The sequence below is a fragment of the Rosa rugosa genome, chromosome 3 (genome assembly GCF_958449725.1).
Source record: "Rosa rugosa chromosome 3, drRosRugo1.1, whole genome shotgun sequence".
In the NCBI taxonomy this organism is placed as follows: Eukaryota; Viridiplantae; Streptophyta; class Magnoliopsida; order Rosales; family Rosaceae; genus Rosa; species Rosa rugosa.
Window position 1 is genome coordinate 36,106,274 of NC_084822.1, and position 17,315 is coordinate 36,123,588.

General features: G+C 38.7%; 2 protein-coding genes across 2 annotated transcripts; one reads left to right on the top strand and one right to left on the bottom strand.

Annotated features, from left to right (window-relative positions):
- Window positions 1–2,542: 2,542 nt before the first annotated feature.
- On the top strand, window positions 2,543–13,683 carry LOC133740063 (uncharacterized). Its single transcript, XM_062167913.1, has 12 exons — window positions 2,543–2,920; window positions 3,725–4,922; window positions 5,611–6,140; window positions 6,690–6,764; window positions 7,768–7,839; window positions 7,926–8,024; window positions 8,700–8,771; window positions 8,851–8,965; window positions 9,238–9,306; window positions 9,757–10,093; window positions 10,649–10,775; window positions 12,266–13,683. Exons 1-12 carry the CDS (start codon window positions 2,771–2,773, stop codon window positions 13,094–13,096), a joined length of 3,675 nt encoding a protein of 1,224 aa, XP_062023897.1. The 5' UTR covers window positions 2,543–2,770; the 3' UTR covers window positions 13,097–13,683.
- A 964-nt stretch (window positions 13,684–14,647) lies between these two features.
- Window positions 14,648–16,579, bottom strand: LOC133740027 (amino acid transporter AVT3B-like). The gene has a single exon (XM_062167859.1). The coding sequence runs from the start codon at window positions 16,213–16,215 to the stop codon at window positions 14,923–14,925; it is 1,293 nt and encodes a 430-aa protein (XP_062023843.1). The 5' UTR covers window positions 16,216–16,579; the 3' UTR covers window positions 14,648–14,922.
- Window positions 16,580–17,315: the final 736 nt, after the last annotated feature.

The following is a 17,315-nucleotide window of genomic DNA, read 5'->3' on the forward strand; positions in this document are numbered from 1 at the left end:
GTGTTCTGCCTAATCTTACTGCCCTTGACCTTGTAGGTGTTCTACCTTGCTAAGAGACGTTACCGAGTTCGTAGTATTTGTGAGGCGAAAGCCTCGAGGTTCGGAGCTCGAAAAGCATCTAAGCTGAGTATTTGAGAGAGTCTCTGAGATTGTTCGCATCCTGAGAAAAATTGAGGTCTAATTAGGTTTCGGAGACTGTGAATTGTATGAATCTAACAGAAATAAGATAGGAAATGAGAGTACCGAAGCTCGAGGCATGTAGAAGGCGTGGTGTTGAATACCGGCGATTCCTTCTACCAGCCATTTGTCCTCGTCTCCGATTCTCTCCAGTATCACTCTCTCTTCTTTCTCTCGGTAAAGGAAGGTTGAATTTTAGCTCTGTGAGATGAGTTTGAGTTTATGATTTGGCTTCATAGACTGATAGTTGATACAGTCACAAATTCATTTTATCTTTTCTTAATTCTATAAGAGCTTCCTCATTTCTCTTTAGTTTAGTATGTGATATCCTCTTCTCTTCTTCCAAAGTGAGTTTATCTTCCCTTGGTTTTCTAAGTGACTTTAACTGTGACATGCACTGTGATATGCATTGCGACATGTACTGTGATATGAACTATGACATGAACTATCGCTAGACATGCACTGTGACATGAACTGTCACTGCAAATTACACTATGAATTCACTGCTCATGTCACAGTTTATTAGTTTATGTCATAGTACATGTCACAATTCATGTCATGTCATGGTTTATGTCATAGTACATCGCCGACCATGTCCGGGTCCTAATTCTCTAGGGTTTCATATTTGGGATCCCCATGGTTTGATCCAACAAACTATGTTTATGCTTGACACATGCGGTACTAGTGTCTTCTAGAGTAGTATAGGCTCCAGAAAATTTAAGTTTCGTAATTCTGTTTGAACTTAGCCTATTTACTATGTTTTCTTTTCATAGTATATAGACTCGCTTTTGAATAAGCGAGCACTTGTTGTCTAATGGGTGGTGCTAGCATGCCACGTCCTAGAATTACCCATAGAGATGGTAATGTAAGATATGTATCCGTGCCATTCTGACTTGAGTTGAATGAGAATTGATTTGTTGATTAAAAAAAAAAAAAAAAAACCAAGTGGAGCATGTGCCCCCCAATGGTTAAGTAAGTTGAGGGTTCTTTATGCAAAATGAGTTACTTTTTGAACATAGGTTCGGTCCTAGAACCAAAATCGAGTCGAGAACTTATATTCAGTTTGTTTGAATTGGACTAAAATTGTCAGTACTGATACATTGGTTTGGCTTGAAAAATGGTTTGATTCGATTTTTTCAATCATTGTTGTCCACCCCTAAGATAATCTATAAACAATCACGGGTGAAAGAAATCTCATCTTTTAGTAATTAAGTTGTAGAGATTACTTGCAAAACAAGGTATTTGTAAGCATCGATATAAAAATCTTTGACAATCAAGTCAGTAAACTATTCGAGCATTGAATAAAAGTCTCGGGCTTGTGTGTTACTTTTACCACAAGTATCCTTGTCCTCTTTTTTTTTTTTCTTCTTCTTCTTCTTCTAAACGGAGTTTGGAATCTAGCTTAACTGGGAAGCTCATTCGCACCCTGAACATTTTATTGACAATTGAGAAGAATACAACGGAGAGGACATTAGGCCAAAGCCCTGTGAAGAATTACATTGATCCTCAGAAAGAATATAGAATTACATTGATCCTCAGAAAGAATATCCCGAATAATAACAAGACTTTCACCTAACCATAATTCATCTACAGAATCAACACTAACAAGTTGTGCAAACAAAACCATTAGCTTCACGCTTGATATGCCATAATTGAAGTTGAAAAACTATACACACCTTTTAGTCTTTTACAATCATCAACAATCCGGGCTAGAGCAGAAAAATCATTTTTCCTATTCAGCGCCGAAACAGGCTGAGCACAGTCACTCTCTAAAGTCTAAAGTCTAAATCGATCTCCAACCAGTTCTGATGGATTGCAAGTAGCAGGCCCACCCTATTAAGGGTTTCCATCTCCATGCGTAGAATGTTCTGGGCATAGCAGAATGGCTTAGCCATTGCTGCCACACACCTGCCTTCATCATCCCGGTCCCTCTTTATGTACTGAGATGAGTAGTCCTTTAGTTTCTTTTTTTTTCTGATGATAATCTTTAGTTTCTTTTTGTGCATGGAAGATTTGCTAATTCTACTTTCCGACAGTAGTTGAGTACTCCAAGCTGGATATTGGATAAGAAATTGGTCTTCCTAATAGCATCAATTCTTCATGATCATTATCATTAGGATTTGTTGACGTGTTTACTACAAAATAAAAATAAAAAAATTATCATTCAAATCTGGTTGGAGTCCTTTTTGGTGATTAGGACTGTAATACTGTTCTTCAACCATTGGTGGTTGGCACCTAATGGGCCGGGCCATCGGTCCCAGTGGCAGTTTTGAAATATCACCACGAAAACAGTAGTATTTTTGTCCTCAGGAAAAGTATTACAGCCAACGATCGTTATTTTAATTTTTTTTTTTTTTTAACTCCGTCGTCGTCTTCTTTCTTTCTTTTTTTTTTTCCTCCGAATCGGAGAAGAACGATTACAATTTACAAGTCTCTCTGTACAATTCTCCGTAGGGCTTTGAATTATTGCTCGGAATTCCCACCACCTGGTTTCTCCGGTGCTCCACCGCACCCGTATAGTCTCTTGGCTACGCGTACCGCCGTGGTCTGATTCATGGTCTGATCTGAGCCGATTCGCAATTTGACGGTGGCGATGGCGTCGGCGCAGAACCAAGCGGCGAATGTCGATCTATTCGATGCGTATTTCCGACGAGCCGATTTGGACCGCGATGGTCGAATTAGTGGCGCCGAAGCCGTCGCTTTCTTCCAAGCCTCCGGTCTCCCTAAACCGGTCCTCGCGCAGGTACTTCTCCTGTATATGCATGTCGGTTAACACGTTTATGCTATGTATGTGTGTGATTATAGTTTTGATCGGGCTTTGGTGTTGATATTAATGTGTTCTGCATCGGATTGATTTGAGTTTTTAGTCTAGTTGTGATTGAAGTGGTTGATAGAAGCTCCGGACATCGTAATTCTCTGATCGGAGCTGAGTTTTGCAATCGGCATTGTTATAAATGGGGAGTTGATGCTTATTCAGTCGAAATTTCGATACTACTATGACTAAGTAGTCCAGTTAGCATTTTAAGAACTTGAGAAAGTTTTGGTATCGTGTCATTAGCCTTTTTTTTTCTTTTCGAAAATTAAATAACATTGGAAGTAGCTGTTACTCCACTCATTTGCTTTTCTGGCTTATCCAGTCCGATCTTAGGTGGGGCACTTTAGTAATGTTATTTGCATTGCTAGTAAGATGTGAGTTATCTGCATAGATGAAGCTATGAAGAATTGGTTTCCAAACGTACTACTAGGTAGTGGTGCAAACCTACAGCAGCTTTTGTTGAGGTTAGGTATGAATGATTACATAAGCCGATTCTGAATTAGTATGGATTGCAGCATATAACTGACAGGTTTTTGGTTGGTTAATGATGATATGAACATATAGGTTTTTGGAGTCGTGTATCTGTTTGGTTGGAGTGATTACTATATAGAACAACAAGCGTGGATTATTCATCCGTTAGCTTTAGATCAAAATGAAGTATTTTGTCATTATGTGTTTCCAACAGAAGTTTGGATCAGTTCAAGTTATATTGTCTTATTGCCTTTCTGGCAGATATGGGCACATGCAGATCGGAGGCAGACTGGTTTTCTTGGTCGGGAAGAGTTCTACAATGCTCTTAAACTTGTCACTGTGGCACAAAGTAAGCGAGACCTTACCCCCGAAATTGTGAAGGCAGCTTTATATGGTCCAGCTGCATCTAAAATACCTGCACCACAAATAAATTTGACGGGTACACCTGCACCTGCACCTGCACCTGCACCTCAGTTCAGTTCTGCTCCAGCAGTATCTTCCACCCCAGGTGGTGCTGTTACTCCCACATCCTCCCAAAATCTTGGGTTAAGGGGGCCACAAGTTTCTTCAAATGTAAATATGAACCACCAAGCTTTCCTTTCTCAAGGTCAGACAATGAGGCCACCAGTGCCTCAATCTACTACTGCTGCTTCCCAACTGACGCAGGGTGTTTCTTCACAAGGGTTCTCCCAGGGAGTTTCAGTGGTAGGTTCTCGTCCACCAAACTCGAGCATGTCAAATGATTGGGTTGGAGGAAGGGCAGGTGGATCTGTGACAGGGATGCACTCACAAGTCTTAAATAGAGGGATCACTCCATCTGCAACACAAGATGGATTTGGGCTGGCAACATCTGGACCAACAGTTTCCGCACTCTCTAGACCACAGGCACCTTCTGGCATGACACCATCAGGACCACCGGCTAAGGATTCCAAATCATTAAATGTTTCTGGGAATGGCTTTGCTCCCGACTCATCTTTTGGAGATGATGTGTTTTCTGCAATCCCATCTCAACCAAAGCAAAACGCTTCTACAAATTCATTTCCTTCTGGCAGCATACCAGTCTCATCTGCCGTTGTACCAGTATCTGCCGGGCCCCAATCATCTTCTCATGCATTTCCGGGTGGCAGTGTACCATTCTCATCGGCCATTGTTCCAGTTACTTCTGGGCCTCAATCTTCAGAGAGGCCAAGTACGGTTTCACCTATGCAGCCTGTTGGTGGCCAACCTCAGCAGCCCCGGTCATTTGCATCATCAAACCAGCAGGTCCCCACCCAGACTACAACATCTGGAGTTTCATATGGAGCTGGGAACTCTGCTTCTGGTCAATCCTGGCCAAGGATGACTCAAACTGATGTTCAGAAGTACTCAAATATTTTTGTGAAAGTCGACACAGACAGAGACGGGAAAATCACTGGTGATCAAGCTCGTGACTTATTTTTGAAATGGGGATTGCCAAGAGGTGGGGATATTTGCATTTAATTTAGCTTCTCGCTTGTGTTTTTACTTTTTAGTAGATGATATGAATTTACTAAAGCTCTCTGTTTTTTTTTTTTGGTTTCTTCTTTTATGGTAGTTTGTAAATGAAACTGATAAGTCTATGTAAACTCTAATACCTCACTGTTTAAGTTGTTAACAGTAACTCCATTAATTTTCTTGTTTAAATTCACACATCTAGGTGGTGGTGGAGTGTCAGCTCTTACCTTATGCAATAAATTTCAAATTCATGAATTTGACATGCTAGATTGATAATTTATCAAATGTTCTCTTGTGAGCAGCTTTGCTGCTGGATGTTTATTTTTTCAGATGTGTTGTAGTGTCTCTTTTGTGGTATACTGCCACCATGTGCACAAGCCTACATCTTATAAGTGCTGCATAGAATTGCATCTTGTATTTCATGCTGTTGTAAAAACTTGCTTGATGGCATAGTTGTTTAGGGTTTATTATTATTATTAATTTATTAATTTATTTATTTTTTTTGCAAGTCATATAACACACTACTTCATCTTTGTCTGCTCCATGTAGGCATGATGTCTAGATTTTTGTAGCTTTTTGCTTTTTTAATATGACAACAAACAATAACATTTTTTTTTTATAGAAGTGCCAAATTCTCTACCTCTTAACAATATGCTATTGTTTACATCTGTCAGAGATTTTAAAGCAGGTGTGGGACTTATCAGATCAAGATAACGATAGCATGCTTTCTCTCAAGGAGTTCTGTATCGCACTATATTTGATGGAGCGATATAGGGAGGGACGTCCTCTTCCAGCAGCTCTCCCAAGCAGTGTTTTGTTTGATTTATCCGGTATTGTTCAACCTGCAAATAATTACAGCAATGCTGGCAATGTAGCTTGGAGACCTGCAACTGGTATTCCTCCACACATGACACCCCCAGTTGGTGGGACGCCTGGTCCTGGTGGTCGACCCCCAGTTGGAGGGATGCCTGGCCTTGGAGGTCGGCCCCCAGTTGGAGGGATGCCTGGTCCCGGTGGTCGACCTCCAGTTGGAGGAAGGCCACCAAAGCCAGTTCCTGCTTCTCATTTTGAGGAAAGGCCGCAGATCAATCAGCAGAAACCAAGAGTGCCAGAATTGGAGAAACATCTTGTAGATCAACTGAGTGAAGAGGAGATTAAGTCACTAAACACAAAGTTCAAAGAAGCAACCGAAGCTGATAAAAAGGTGCTTAGTTCATTACTTCATTCCCATCTTCCCAACTTTCAGTGAGACATTTGCCACGTCAGATGATGTGGTCGTGCTTTGCTTGTATATATTTTTATTTTACTTTTTAAGTTCTATACATGTCTGCATACACACATACATACTTTTTTTGATACTCACTGTGTATACCACCAGTATTTTGGTTGCTCCTGCATGTTCTTTGTTTTAGCATAGTTTTATTTCTTAATTTTGCTTTCTGAGACATTTCAAGTCATTTTGGGTAGCTCAGATACGTAGCAAGTCTGGCGAGTTTTGTTTGTTTTGAATAACTGTTGTCTTGATTTTGATTCATTATTTTATGGAGAATGTTTTGATCAAGTTTAAGTGAGAAGTTTGTTACAGCAGTGAATGTATAACGATTCCATGATCAGTTCATGGAGATGAGATTAGTTATCTTGAGGATAGGCATTTCTACATACTTTAGTGCTCATCATTTATTATATTTCATTGAACTTTATATCTCTCTGCTTGGTTTTCCTCAACTTTCGATGCTATTCTTTTCCCTTGAAGGTAGGAGATCTGGAGAAAGAAATTTTGGAATCTAGAGAGAAAATCGAGTATTTCCGTGTCAAAATGCAGGAACTTGTGAGTATCTCATCTTCTTTCTTAAATGTGATTGTTGTGCATTTTAATTGTTACATGACGTATAAGCGATTTTGGATGTCCAAACGTTTGTTCTTTTAAGTAATGGTAATTCATGGTCTTCTTTCTATATCCTCGCTGGTGTAAGAAAAACTTTTTGGAAACTAGAAATTTCTCACATGCTATGTTCTTGATAGAAGGGAGGAGAGAAAATAAGGTACAGGGAAGTTACTGCAGAGAAAGAAATAGAGATGATATGGCATTACTTTGATAGCTTTATAATATTAAAATTTATCTAGGGTGGATTTGGTGAAGAGATTGACAAAGCTCTTCTCTTTATTTATGATATATGGATGGTTTTGTTGTTCATTAGATCCTTAGATTGACAAACTTATAGTAAAGTAGCTTAGGTAAACATTATGTTTTCCTTATGGTCTGGGGCTCAAAATCCCTCACGGCACTTACCTAGCTACTTGCTGAGTTTCCTGTAGGGTACAAGAGAAGACCCCAGTTTTGAGCCTGGGTCTGCAAAGTGGGTTGGGGGATTCCTGGGTATAAAAAAAAAAAAAAATGTGTGTCAGTTGGAGTATCAGAAGATTTATTCACATGCACCACAATAATGATGAAAATAATGAACCAATTGTCCAATTTTATTTTATTCTTTTCTGATTTACAGCTAGGGTTATGAGGAGTATTTCTTATATTTGTTTTACTTGGAAGAAGAGATTATAGATCTTAGATCATTTGTTTTCTGATAATGTTCAGACTTTGCTGCATTTCAAGGTGGCTTCACTATATCGGTGCAGGATAGTTTTGGTATTTGATCAAATATGTGATAATTTATATCTAGTGGTTAATGTAGAGAAATTATGCTTCTTCCTGTCAGCTGTTGACCGCTGATAAGGAGGAATCCTTAAACTTACATCTAAGTTTGACATGCTTCACCGTGTTGATAGCATATCACCTTGATATATTTTCTCTAATCTATCTTCCTCTTTTGTATAAGGTTTTGTACAAGAGCAGATGTGACAATCGTCTTAATGAGATCACAGAAAGGGCGTCTTCCGATAGACGTGAGGTATATTCTAGTATGCTTGAGGAAATGCACATATTCACATTCGTCTTTAGTTGCTCATTGACTCATTGAACAATACATGAATTTAGGCGGAGATCCTAGCCAAGAAATATGAAGAGAAATACAAACAAACTGGAGATGTAGCTTCCAAATTGACTATTGAAGAAGCCACCTTTCGTGATCTGCAGGTACTTGTCACTAAGTTTCATAATTTGTTGAACATTGAGTGAGCACATGTTTTGGTATTTTGCTCTTTTGAAGATAAAGAGGCATATGCTACTGTGTACTTAGGTGGTTCTCTTTAAGTGTTCTGGTAGATAAACTAAAATTTGAATTCAAAATCAAGTAGGACTTTTTATGTTTTGGAGTAATAGAACAGATAAAAACCTATGCTACTTTTAGGAGTAGTGGGATAGAGGGTGTAGAGGGTAGAGAGAAAGTAAGATGAAAAGAGGAATATAGTTAAATGCTGATAGCCTAAGAGGGATATTCATCTTATTTGTTCTATAATAAAGAGACTTGTACACCCAAGATTGAATTAAAAGTTATAAAATTTATATTAAATTTGATTGATTACAAGTTTAATAGATAAGGGTAATGTTGTAGTCTTCTTGGGTTATGTTTTGCTTCCTTTATCTAGCTGTGAAGAAGTCCACGGCTTTTGTTTCTTCTTTCTGTTTCATTTTTCAATAAAAGGTTGTTTCCGTTTCAAAAGAAGGAAAAAAAAAAAAAAAAACCTCAAGGCAATGATGTCATCAATATATAACTTAACTACCCTATTTTTCTCACACTAGCTGTCACATGCATTGCATGTGGTTGCTCCTAGTATAATAGAATCTATTTTCTTATGGTTCTATGTGCAGGAGAAGAAAATGGACCTATACCGGGCAATTGTCAAAATGGAGCAAGAAGGTAGTGGTGATGGCACTCTTCAGGTATGTTTAAAGATTTAAACTTAGATGATTAAAGATAATCTTTCCAGAGTCTGATTAGTTTTTTAACTAACATTTTCAGGATCGCGTTGATCGCATCCAATCTGATCTTGATGAGCTTGTGAAAACTCTCAATGAGCGCTGCAAAAAGTATGGATTACGTGCAAAACCTACAACATTAACTGAGCTTCCCTTTGGTAAGTTGATCTCTTCCTCTTGTTACTTGGTATTTCAGAATCTATGTAAAATGATGAATTTATTCTATCGGGGATTGAAATCTAACCAACAGAAAATGGTAGGTAAAAATAAACTTTATATATATATAAACCATGTCATAAAATTCTTCAGAGTTTATGAGTATCTGAAAGGGTTTCATGAGTTTGTCATTTCTTTCTTTTTATTTTTCACTGCATAAAGATCAATTATGTTGCATTTGGCTCCTGGTTTTAACTTTTGTTTTCTAAACAAGGCTGGCAAGTGGGCATCCAAGAAGGAGCGGCTGACTGGGATGAAGATTGGGATAAGTTCGAAGATGAAGGTATGCCATAAATTGATCTTAAGTAGGTTGGTTCATCATAATCGTTAGATTAGCATTAGCACATCAAGTTGGCAAACAATTATAAACATTTGATACCTAATCTACCAGATATACATTGCTATATCATTCCAGGGAGTCTTGTCGTCAGTGTTGTACTTTATTTATCAAATGCATGTCTCTTATCGAATATTTAGAGTCGGATGCATATGTTATTCCTGCCCATTTCATGGTGACTGATCTGTGGTTGGCTCGGTTATAGGAGTAGTTCACTTGTTTCACGCATCCTTTGCAAAAGAGGTTTTTAGTTGTGGTACTCATTTAGAGATAGTTTCCCCCTTCCCCATGGTGAATGTAGTATGTAGCTACGTTTTAGTTCCATTTATGAATTTGCTAATTTGAAGATTGGTTTCTAAATTCTCAAGGTGGCTAATACAGAATTTTACTCTTCAGGATTCACTTTTGTCAAAGAGCTCACTCTTGATGTACCAAATGTCCTAGCTCCTCCAAGACGGAAATCCTCATCAGCTAAGAAGGAAAAAGCTTCTACAGCTGAGAGTCCAACAGCTGCTTCTCAGCCTAAAGTTGATGGCGAGTCGGAAAAGCCTCAAAGTACAGGTGAAAAAGTTGTTGAAAATGGAGCAGCATATGATAAAAATGAAGACGAATCAGTAAAAAGTGTTCCGAACAGTCCATTAGCTAGCAGTACTGTTGGAAGCCCGTCTAGAGAATTTTCAGATTCTAACTTTGGAAAGACTACAGTCTCACCCCGTGACAAGGAAACTCAAAGGTATATTTCTAATATTTTAGTTTTCTGTGTATGTAAGATCTGCTTAATTAGTGTTTGTTGTTGCGTTACACGAGGAGGTCTGGTTATTGCCAAAAACTGTACGTCCACTTTAAATTATAGAAAGTTACTGTCTTCATCACAAGAATTTTTATACTATCCTGTATCCTGATACTTGAAATGAACATCCCGTAACACTTGGTTGTTTGTACAACAGATAGACACACTCACACACACATATACCATTTTTTCTTTCCTGTAGGATCATTCCCATTTAAATTATATGTCATCATGCTTCATCTCAAGTTCTTGGTGCACATTCGTTTTTCATTTTGATTAGCTCTGTGGTGCATTTTTATTGAAAGGAATGATTTATCAACCAGCCCGGCCTTAAGTTTTTTATTGAAATTATCTATAACCCCGTCCTTTGTTAAATGGTGCTCCTCATTAATGTCATCCTGCCTTAAATGACCATCAGATCATATTGGTGAATCTGTAGAGAATTGCACATCTTCTGTACCTGCATAATTGTTGCAATGACATATTTTTCATGTGCAGTGATCATGGGGGTGCTGGGTCTGTGTTTTCTGGTGACAAGAGTTTTGACGAACCAGTGTGGGGTACATTTGACGCCAATGATGACGTTGACTCGGTGTGGGGATTTAATGCAGTTAGTACCACCAAGGTAACCCAATACTTTAGCATTGTGTACTCAGTATTAGTCAAATCGAAATCAATACTTGACCTCATGTAATTGCTGGATGATTTATCTTCTACTATCTAGTTATTTGTGGTGGTGTGGTGACCTGTTATTGTTTCTTTGTTTTGTTACAATGGTTGCCTCTAGGGACCTGAGAAAATTACTTGTTTGGTTCTGTTGTGTGAGTTTTAGATAATTTTAATAGTATTGGTATTGCTTTGATCTTCAGTGATTTTTTAGTCTTTTTTATTTTTATTTTTTATGTAAATCACTGTAGTAGCTAGAGTTTCTTCAACCAAATAGGAGTTTCTTTGATCTTAATCCAAATTGAGGTTCCGGATTCAGTATTGGCTTTATGTATATACGAAAGGAGTTATATTTTGGGCTTTGTTCAATTAAAGTCTCGGTAGCGGCACTTTAAATTTGGCATTAGGAAAAGAATTATGCATTAAGATCATCTTGTGTTATACAGAGTAAGGTCTACAGTGCATGGATATGTGAAATCAGAGGTGTATCCCGTACCGATACTGGAAACGGGTCGGATATGCTTGGAAACGTGATTTACTCTTGGTGGATACATGTTTTTGAAAAATAGGATACGTGGGGGTATATTGGAATTTTAATTACCCTGAAATAGAAGATAAAAAATACTAAATAAACCTAATATCCTGCCGTGAGTTTGATACGATCAGTCCGCAGGCTCTTCATCTTCGCGCAAACAGAGCAGTTTTCATTCTACTTCATCATCTTTGCGCAAGCTTTACTAGTCTTCTCCTCTCTTCTCTTCATCATCTATGCAGAAGACTTATCGTTGGCTTATCAGTTCATTTCATAGATACTATCTCTTGTAACTATATATTCTTTTATCTATGATAGTTACATAACTCCTTTGGTGATTAGAAGACTCCTAGAAGACTTGTATAGTTTTACACTCCTAGAAGACTTGTACTTGTTATGTCTCTTAGCAATATAAACCATTTGTCAGCCACTGTTTATCTGTGCTTGATAACCCCAATTATCTTCTCTTATTGCCTAAACATTTTATGATGTTTTATTTGAATTTGTGCTGTTTAATGTTTTCCTTTTTGTATTTTGCTTTTATTGGCCTTTCTATAAAAGCCGTTTCTTTTCAAAAAGAAAAAAAGAAAGAAAGTTTTCCTTTTAAGTTATATATATACACCTCATATCGAATCCGCACCGTTTTTCCGTACCCGTTTTCGTGCTTTCTTAGGTGAAGGTGCATAGTGTGTTGCATATTTTTGGAAATGTTGGGGGGTTTCATGAAAGGAAAATAAATAAGACTAAACATACTAAGTGCTTGCTCATAGTATAGATGGTGGTGACGGTGAAAAACAGGTCGGTTTAAAAGGCAACTCACTGTGATTTCTTTCTTCCAAGCTTTCTTCTTTGCTGCTATTTGTGATTGTTCTTGGCATACTGAATTGTGCTATTAACGCTCTTATCATGTGATGTAGGATACGGATCATGACGGTCATAGAGATAACTACTATTATGGTGGTGGGTCTGGAGAGTTTGGCCTCAACCCTATCAAGACCGGGTCATCCCAAACTAGTAGCTTTTCCCAGAAGAGCCGCCCATTTACTTTTGATGATTCTGTTCCTAGCACTCCACTCAATTCAGGATACTCTCCACCAAGGTTCAAAGATAGTTTAGAACCCTCCTTTGACAGCTTGTCCAGGTTTGATTCCTTCAGATCACATGATAGTGGATTTTTCCCTCAAGAAAAGTTTGGAAGATTTGATTCTATGCGCAGCAGTAGAGACTTCGATCAGGGTCATGGGTTCCCATCATTTGATGACATCCCAGATCCGTTTGGGTCTTCAGCACCATTTAGGACATCACTGGATAGTGAAACTCCAAGAAGGGACTCAGACCCTTTTGGTTCTTCCTCGTCATTTAGGATATCATTTGACAGTCAAACTCCAAGAAGAGACTCAGACCCTTACGGGTCTTCAGGTCCATTTAGGACATCATTTGACAGTCAAACTCCAGGAAGAGACTCGGACCGTTTTGGTTCTTCAGCGTCATTTAGGACATCATTCGATGGTCAAACTCCAAGAAGAGATTCAGACCCTTATGGGTCTTCAGCTCCATTTAGGTCGTCATTCGACAGCACTCCAAGAGCAGACTCTGACCCTTATGGATCTTCAGCTCCATTCAGGACATCATTTGACGGTCAAAGTTCAAGAAGAGATTCGGACCCTTTTGGGTCCACAGGGCCTTTTAAGCTATCAATGGAGAGTCAGACTCCGAGAAGAGACTCCGATAATTGGAGTGCATTTTAGCTGTGTGAAGCTTTATTAGTGCAGTATATTCATGGACTGGTTGGTTTGCCCTTGTTTTCTCTGCGGACCCTTATGGATCTTCGGCTCCATTCAGGAAATCAATCGACAGTCAAACTCCAAGAAGCGATTCGGACCCTTTTCAGGTCCTCAGGGTCTTTTAAACTATCAATGCGGAATTAGACTCCGATAATGGACTGTGGGAAGCTTTGTAAGTGCAGGATATTAATGGACTGGTCGGTTGTCCTTGTTTCTGATGCCTCAAAATTACTGAAAGCTTGTATTGTATTTTTGTATTTCATCTTGTGTATGCCTCTTCCTTTATAATTTTTTTTTCCTGTTCAGCTTGGTGGATGATTTTGTTCTATTTTTTTTTTCTGAATTTTCCTAGTCCTGTTGAGGCTGATGCCGATAGTTTTCTTTTCCCCCATCTTTACACACTTGATGATTGTATTATTAATTGAGTTGTATTTTTTGTGGCTTCGCCATATTCTTCTCTAGAATAAAACTTGTAGTTGGTTCTTTTTCCTCGAACAAGAGTGCAAGTTTTGCTAATACAGTATGGGACGTTCAGAACTTTGCTTATTTCAGTACAGTTTCAAATTGTTTGTTTTGGTGATTTTCTATTTGTTCAATATATTAACGTTCATTTTCTGATGGTTTGCTTGAATGCTTGTGGAGCATATACTCTTTTACGCCCGAAGCAATGTTTTCTTTTCTGCGTTTCTCAAGTTCATATGTTCTTTCATAGTTTATGGTAGAAAGAGAAGTTTTACAATCGGATACTTTAAAAACAGTCGATTGATCATTTGATTGTTATTGCGATGGTTTTGGGATTTCTACTTTCTACCTACTCTAATATTGATGTGGGATGCTCTAGGTCTCTCAGTTCTGTTACCACTTGGCACTTGAGTTACTCTTTTCTTTAGTATCTTCTTGTTTGACAACATAACTTGAATTAAGTTCCAGTGGGATGAAAAATACCCTTTGCACTTGGGTGATCACTTAATCTTGTATCTTCATTAGTGAAGTCATTTGCCCATTAATGCTAATTTGCTAGAGAATTGAAGTCAGAATTGTTATTAGTATTACTAATGTTTACGGGTTCTGATACCGTGGAAGCTTGAAAGAGAGTGAAATGCTATTAGTCCCAAGGCATCTGGTGCTCAATTTGCCCAACTCCCTCCCACTTTCATACTGCTCTCATGTCATATCGTAAGCTCTTATTGCTATAGTATACACCTCCAATAATTTCTAAATGCACCTCAGTGGGCAGAAATCAATACCAATTGGCTATAGATGTGACAGTTTCAATTGGGAAATGATGTACGCAAAATATACAGACATGAAAACAATCGGTGGTCGTGTGTAATTGCATTAGCCGATAATGATGGTTTTACGAGAAGAAGTAGTCATCATCCGTTTATTTCCAGAAGATTTGGATAAATTCTCAAACACAATCCATGTTCCTAACATTTCAAATCCAATACAACATAGCTTAACCTCTTCCTCTTCCCTGTAATTTCTTTCCTCATTTGCAGAATGCAAATGAAACAAACAATACTATACGTCATTTATTTCTTAATATGAAGAAAGTCATCACAATATTACAAAAAACCAGCAGCACCTATCTTAAAGCAAAACAGTCGATATCAGTACAATCCGTAAATCTTTCTAAAATTTGAGAATTACAATTTTACTAACACCATTTCAGTAAATGATTGAAGATGCCATTTGTGACCAAAAGAAGATAATAAGGATCTTTTGGCAACACATATGAAATGGTTGCATGCTACTATACTGAGAAGATCATAGTTGATGCTCATTGCTCAAACATCCTTGGCAGCAAAAATTTCTTGCAGAGCAAACCAAGTTCCTGAAATCCCAAGAGTAATTCCTATCACCAAAATGCTTACGTCTGAGAGCCATTGCTTCCACCCCATCTCTCCCTTGAAGACCATGAGATGAAACAAGGTAGGCACAACAAACCCCAGAACACAGCACACACCACTCCCAACCAAAGCCATGAAATCAGCAAAGTTGGGGACCAACAAAGCCACCAAACTCACCGCCAACACGAGCAACCATCTCAACCACAGGCAGTATCTCCCACCCCACAGCCGCCTCTCCACGATTTCATAAACCGGGTTCATCATTATAGGCAACGTGAAGAACAGATTGATCACAAGACCAAGCTTCACCAGAGTGGAAATCAAGCCTTTACCAAGGTTAGCCGTGATCAAATCCTTAGTCTGTTCCCCGAAAGCAAAGTAACCGAAAGCTCCAAAGCTCCCATACATGAGAGCAATGAACACCATCGTAAAAGCCAAGACTCTCCCAAACTTGTCCTTATCTTTGGCCTCCGACTCCAAAGGCAAAACCATCCCAACCCCTTCAAATGAGTACACAGACACACCCAAGGCATAAAAGAACAAAGAAACATCCCCAAAAGTTTTCAATGAAGAGAAATCCACCCCTTTGATCATAATCAACAAATCCTCAATGATCACCACGCCCATTGCTCCAAGATCAACCACATCAGCAAAAATACTCAAAGGGGCCAAATGGGTAAGCGTTTTAATGGAATTCAATCCTAATTGAAACGGGAAACACCCCCAAATGTAAAAGCTTTTGGGAGCCAGACCCATTATATTGGGGCTCAAATCGGTTGAAGTTGGGGGATTGATCAAATGGGCGAGTGTATTACCAATAAAAAGAAGATAACCAACGCAAAAACCAGCCTGAGCAAGAATGATAAGAACATCAACCACTAACCTCCCGGCAGAGCCACAAACGGTGAAGCCCAAATCCCCGAACGACGCAATCTTCGCCGGCGCGTCGGGAGACTCGAGCTTCCGGCGCGTGTAGACCAACAGCATCATGCAATGGTGGGTCAGAAACGCGACGAAGAAGAGCGTCAGGAGGCTCATGATCCAGCCGGTGCGTTTGAACGAGTACGGCATACCCAGAACGCCGGCGCCGACGATGGCGATGAAGACATTGGCGAAGGTCTTGGCTTGGGACGACAGCGGCTTCGGGGCTCCGATCAGCGGCGTCTCCTCGGTCGCCGGCGGTGATCGGAGACGGCTGGAGGACGAGGTTGCTTCTTTCTCGAACCCCATATTTTTTTGGACAGGATTATCTATCTAATCTTGACCCTGAAATCAACAAGATCAAGAACAGAGTTTTCAAAATGGGTTTTGTTTGATTTTGGGGAGATTTGAGTGAAATGGATGAGAAATTTTTTATATAGTTATGGAATTAGAAAAGAGAAAATGAGAAGAGAGTTTGAATTGATATAAATGTGCTTCTTTGAACTTTGACACCTGAATTTGATATTTTGGACCAGAATAGAAATGGAAGGAAAGCTTTTTGGCACCAATTAATAACTATCCAATTAAGGCGATCAATTGTTAAAACTTTGGGTACTATATCTTTCTCTGGTAATTGATTGGCTGAGGTTGTCCTTCACCACCTGAGATTGGGTAAGAAAGATGTGTCCTTTCTGGATCCTTCTCCTTTTCTTTTGGAAAGGTCATGTGTGGGTTTTGGTAAACTGATATTAGGAGGTGTTTGGCAAAAAAAAAACTATTTTCGTCCAAACAAACTTAATTTCGAAATAATTAAATGTCCGAATAAGTTTATTCAGAGTCAGGCAGACGTAATATTTTTATAAAATATCGTTAAAGTGGAGCAGAGAAGAGAAGAGAAGAGAGATCGTGAGATGAAGGTAAGCGATTGTGAGATGAAGGTGACAAGCTAACATGGGTAATGATAAGCGATTGTGAGATGAACGTGATCTTATTGGTTAATTGATCAATGATTGGAACTTATCAAGAGTTCTGTTGTGGCACGACTTACACATGTTAAGAAGGCAAGCCAGCAAATCAATAATGATGGGTCATTGATTAAGAAACAAACAAAGGAAGGAAGGATCGTAAGAAGATCTGCTTATCAGTAGTTCAATACAAAATAATCTCCTTCATTATCTCATATTTACCCTTAATTGGTTTATCTGAGTTAAGCTTAACCACTTTGAACTTGCCCATGAAAATTGTGTCAAATGTAATTTTTTTATTTTCATCAATAACATCTATGTTGATAGGCTAACTTGATCGATAAGATTCAACTGTTAGCAAATTTCTCAGTTTTTACAATTCATTTGACATTTGTTTCACGCATTATTGGTTTGGAACAAGAAAATATGTTCATTCCCTTATTT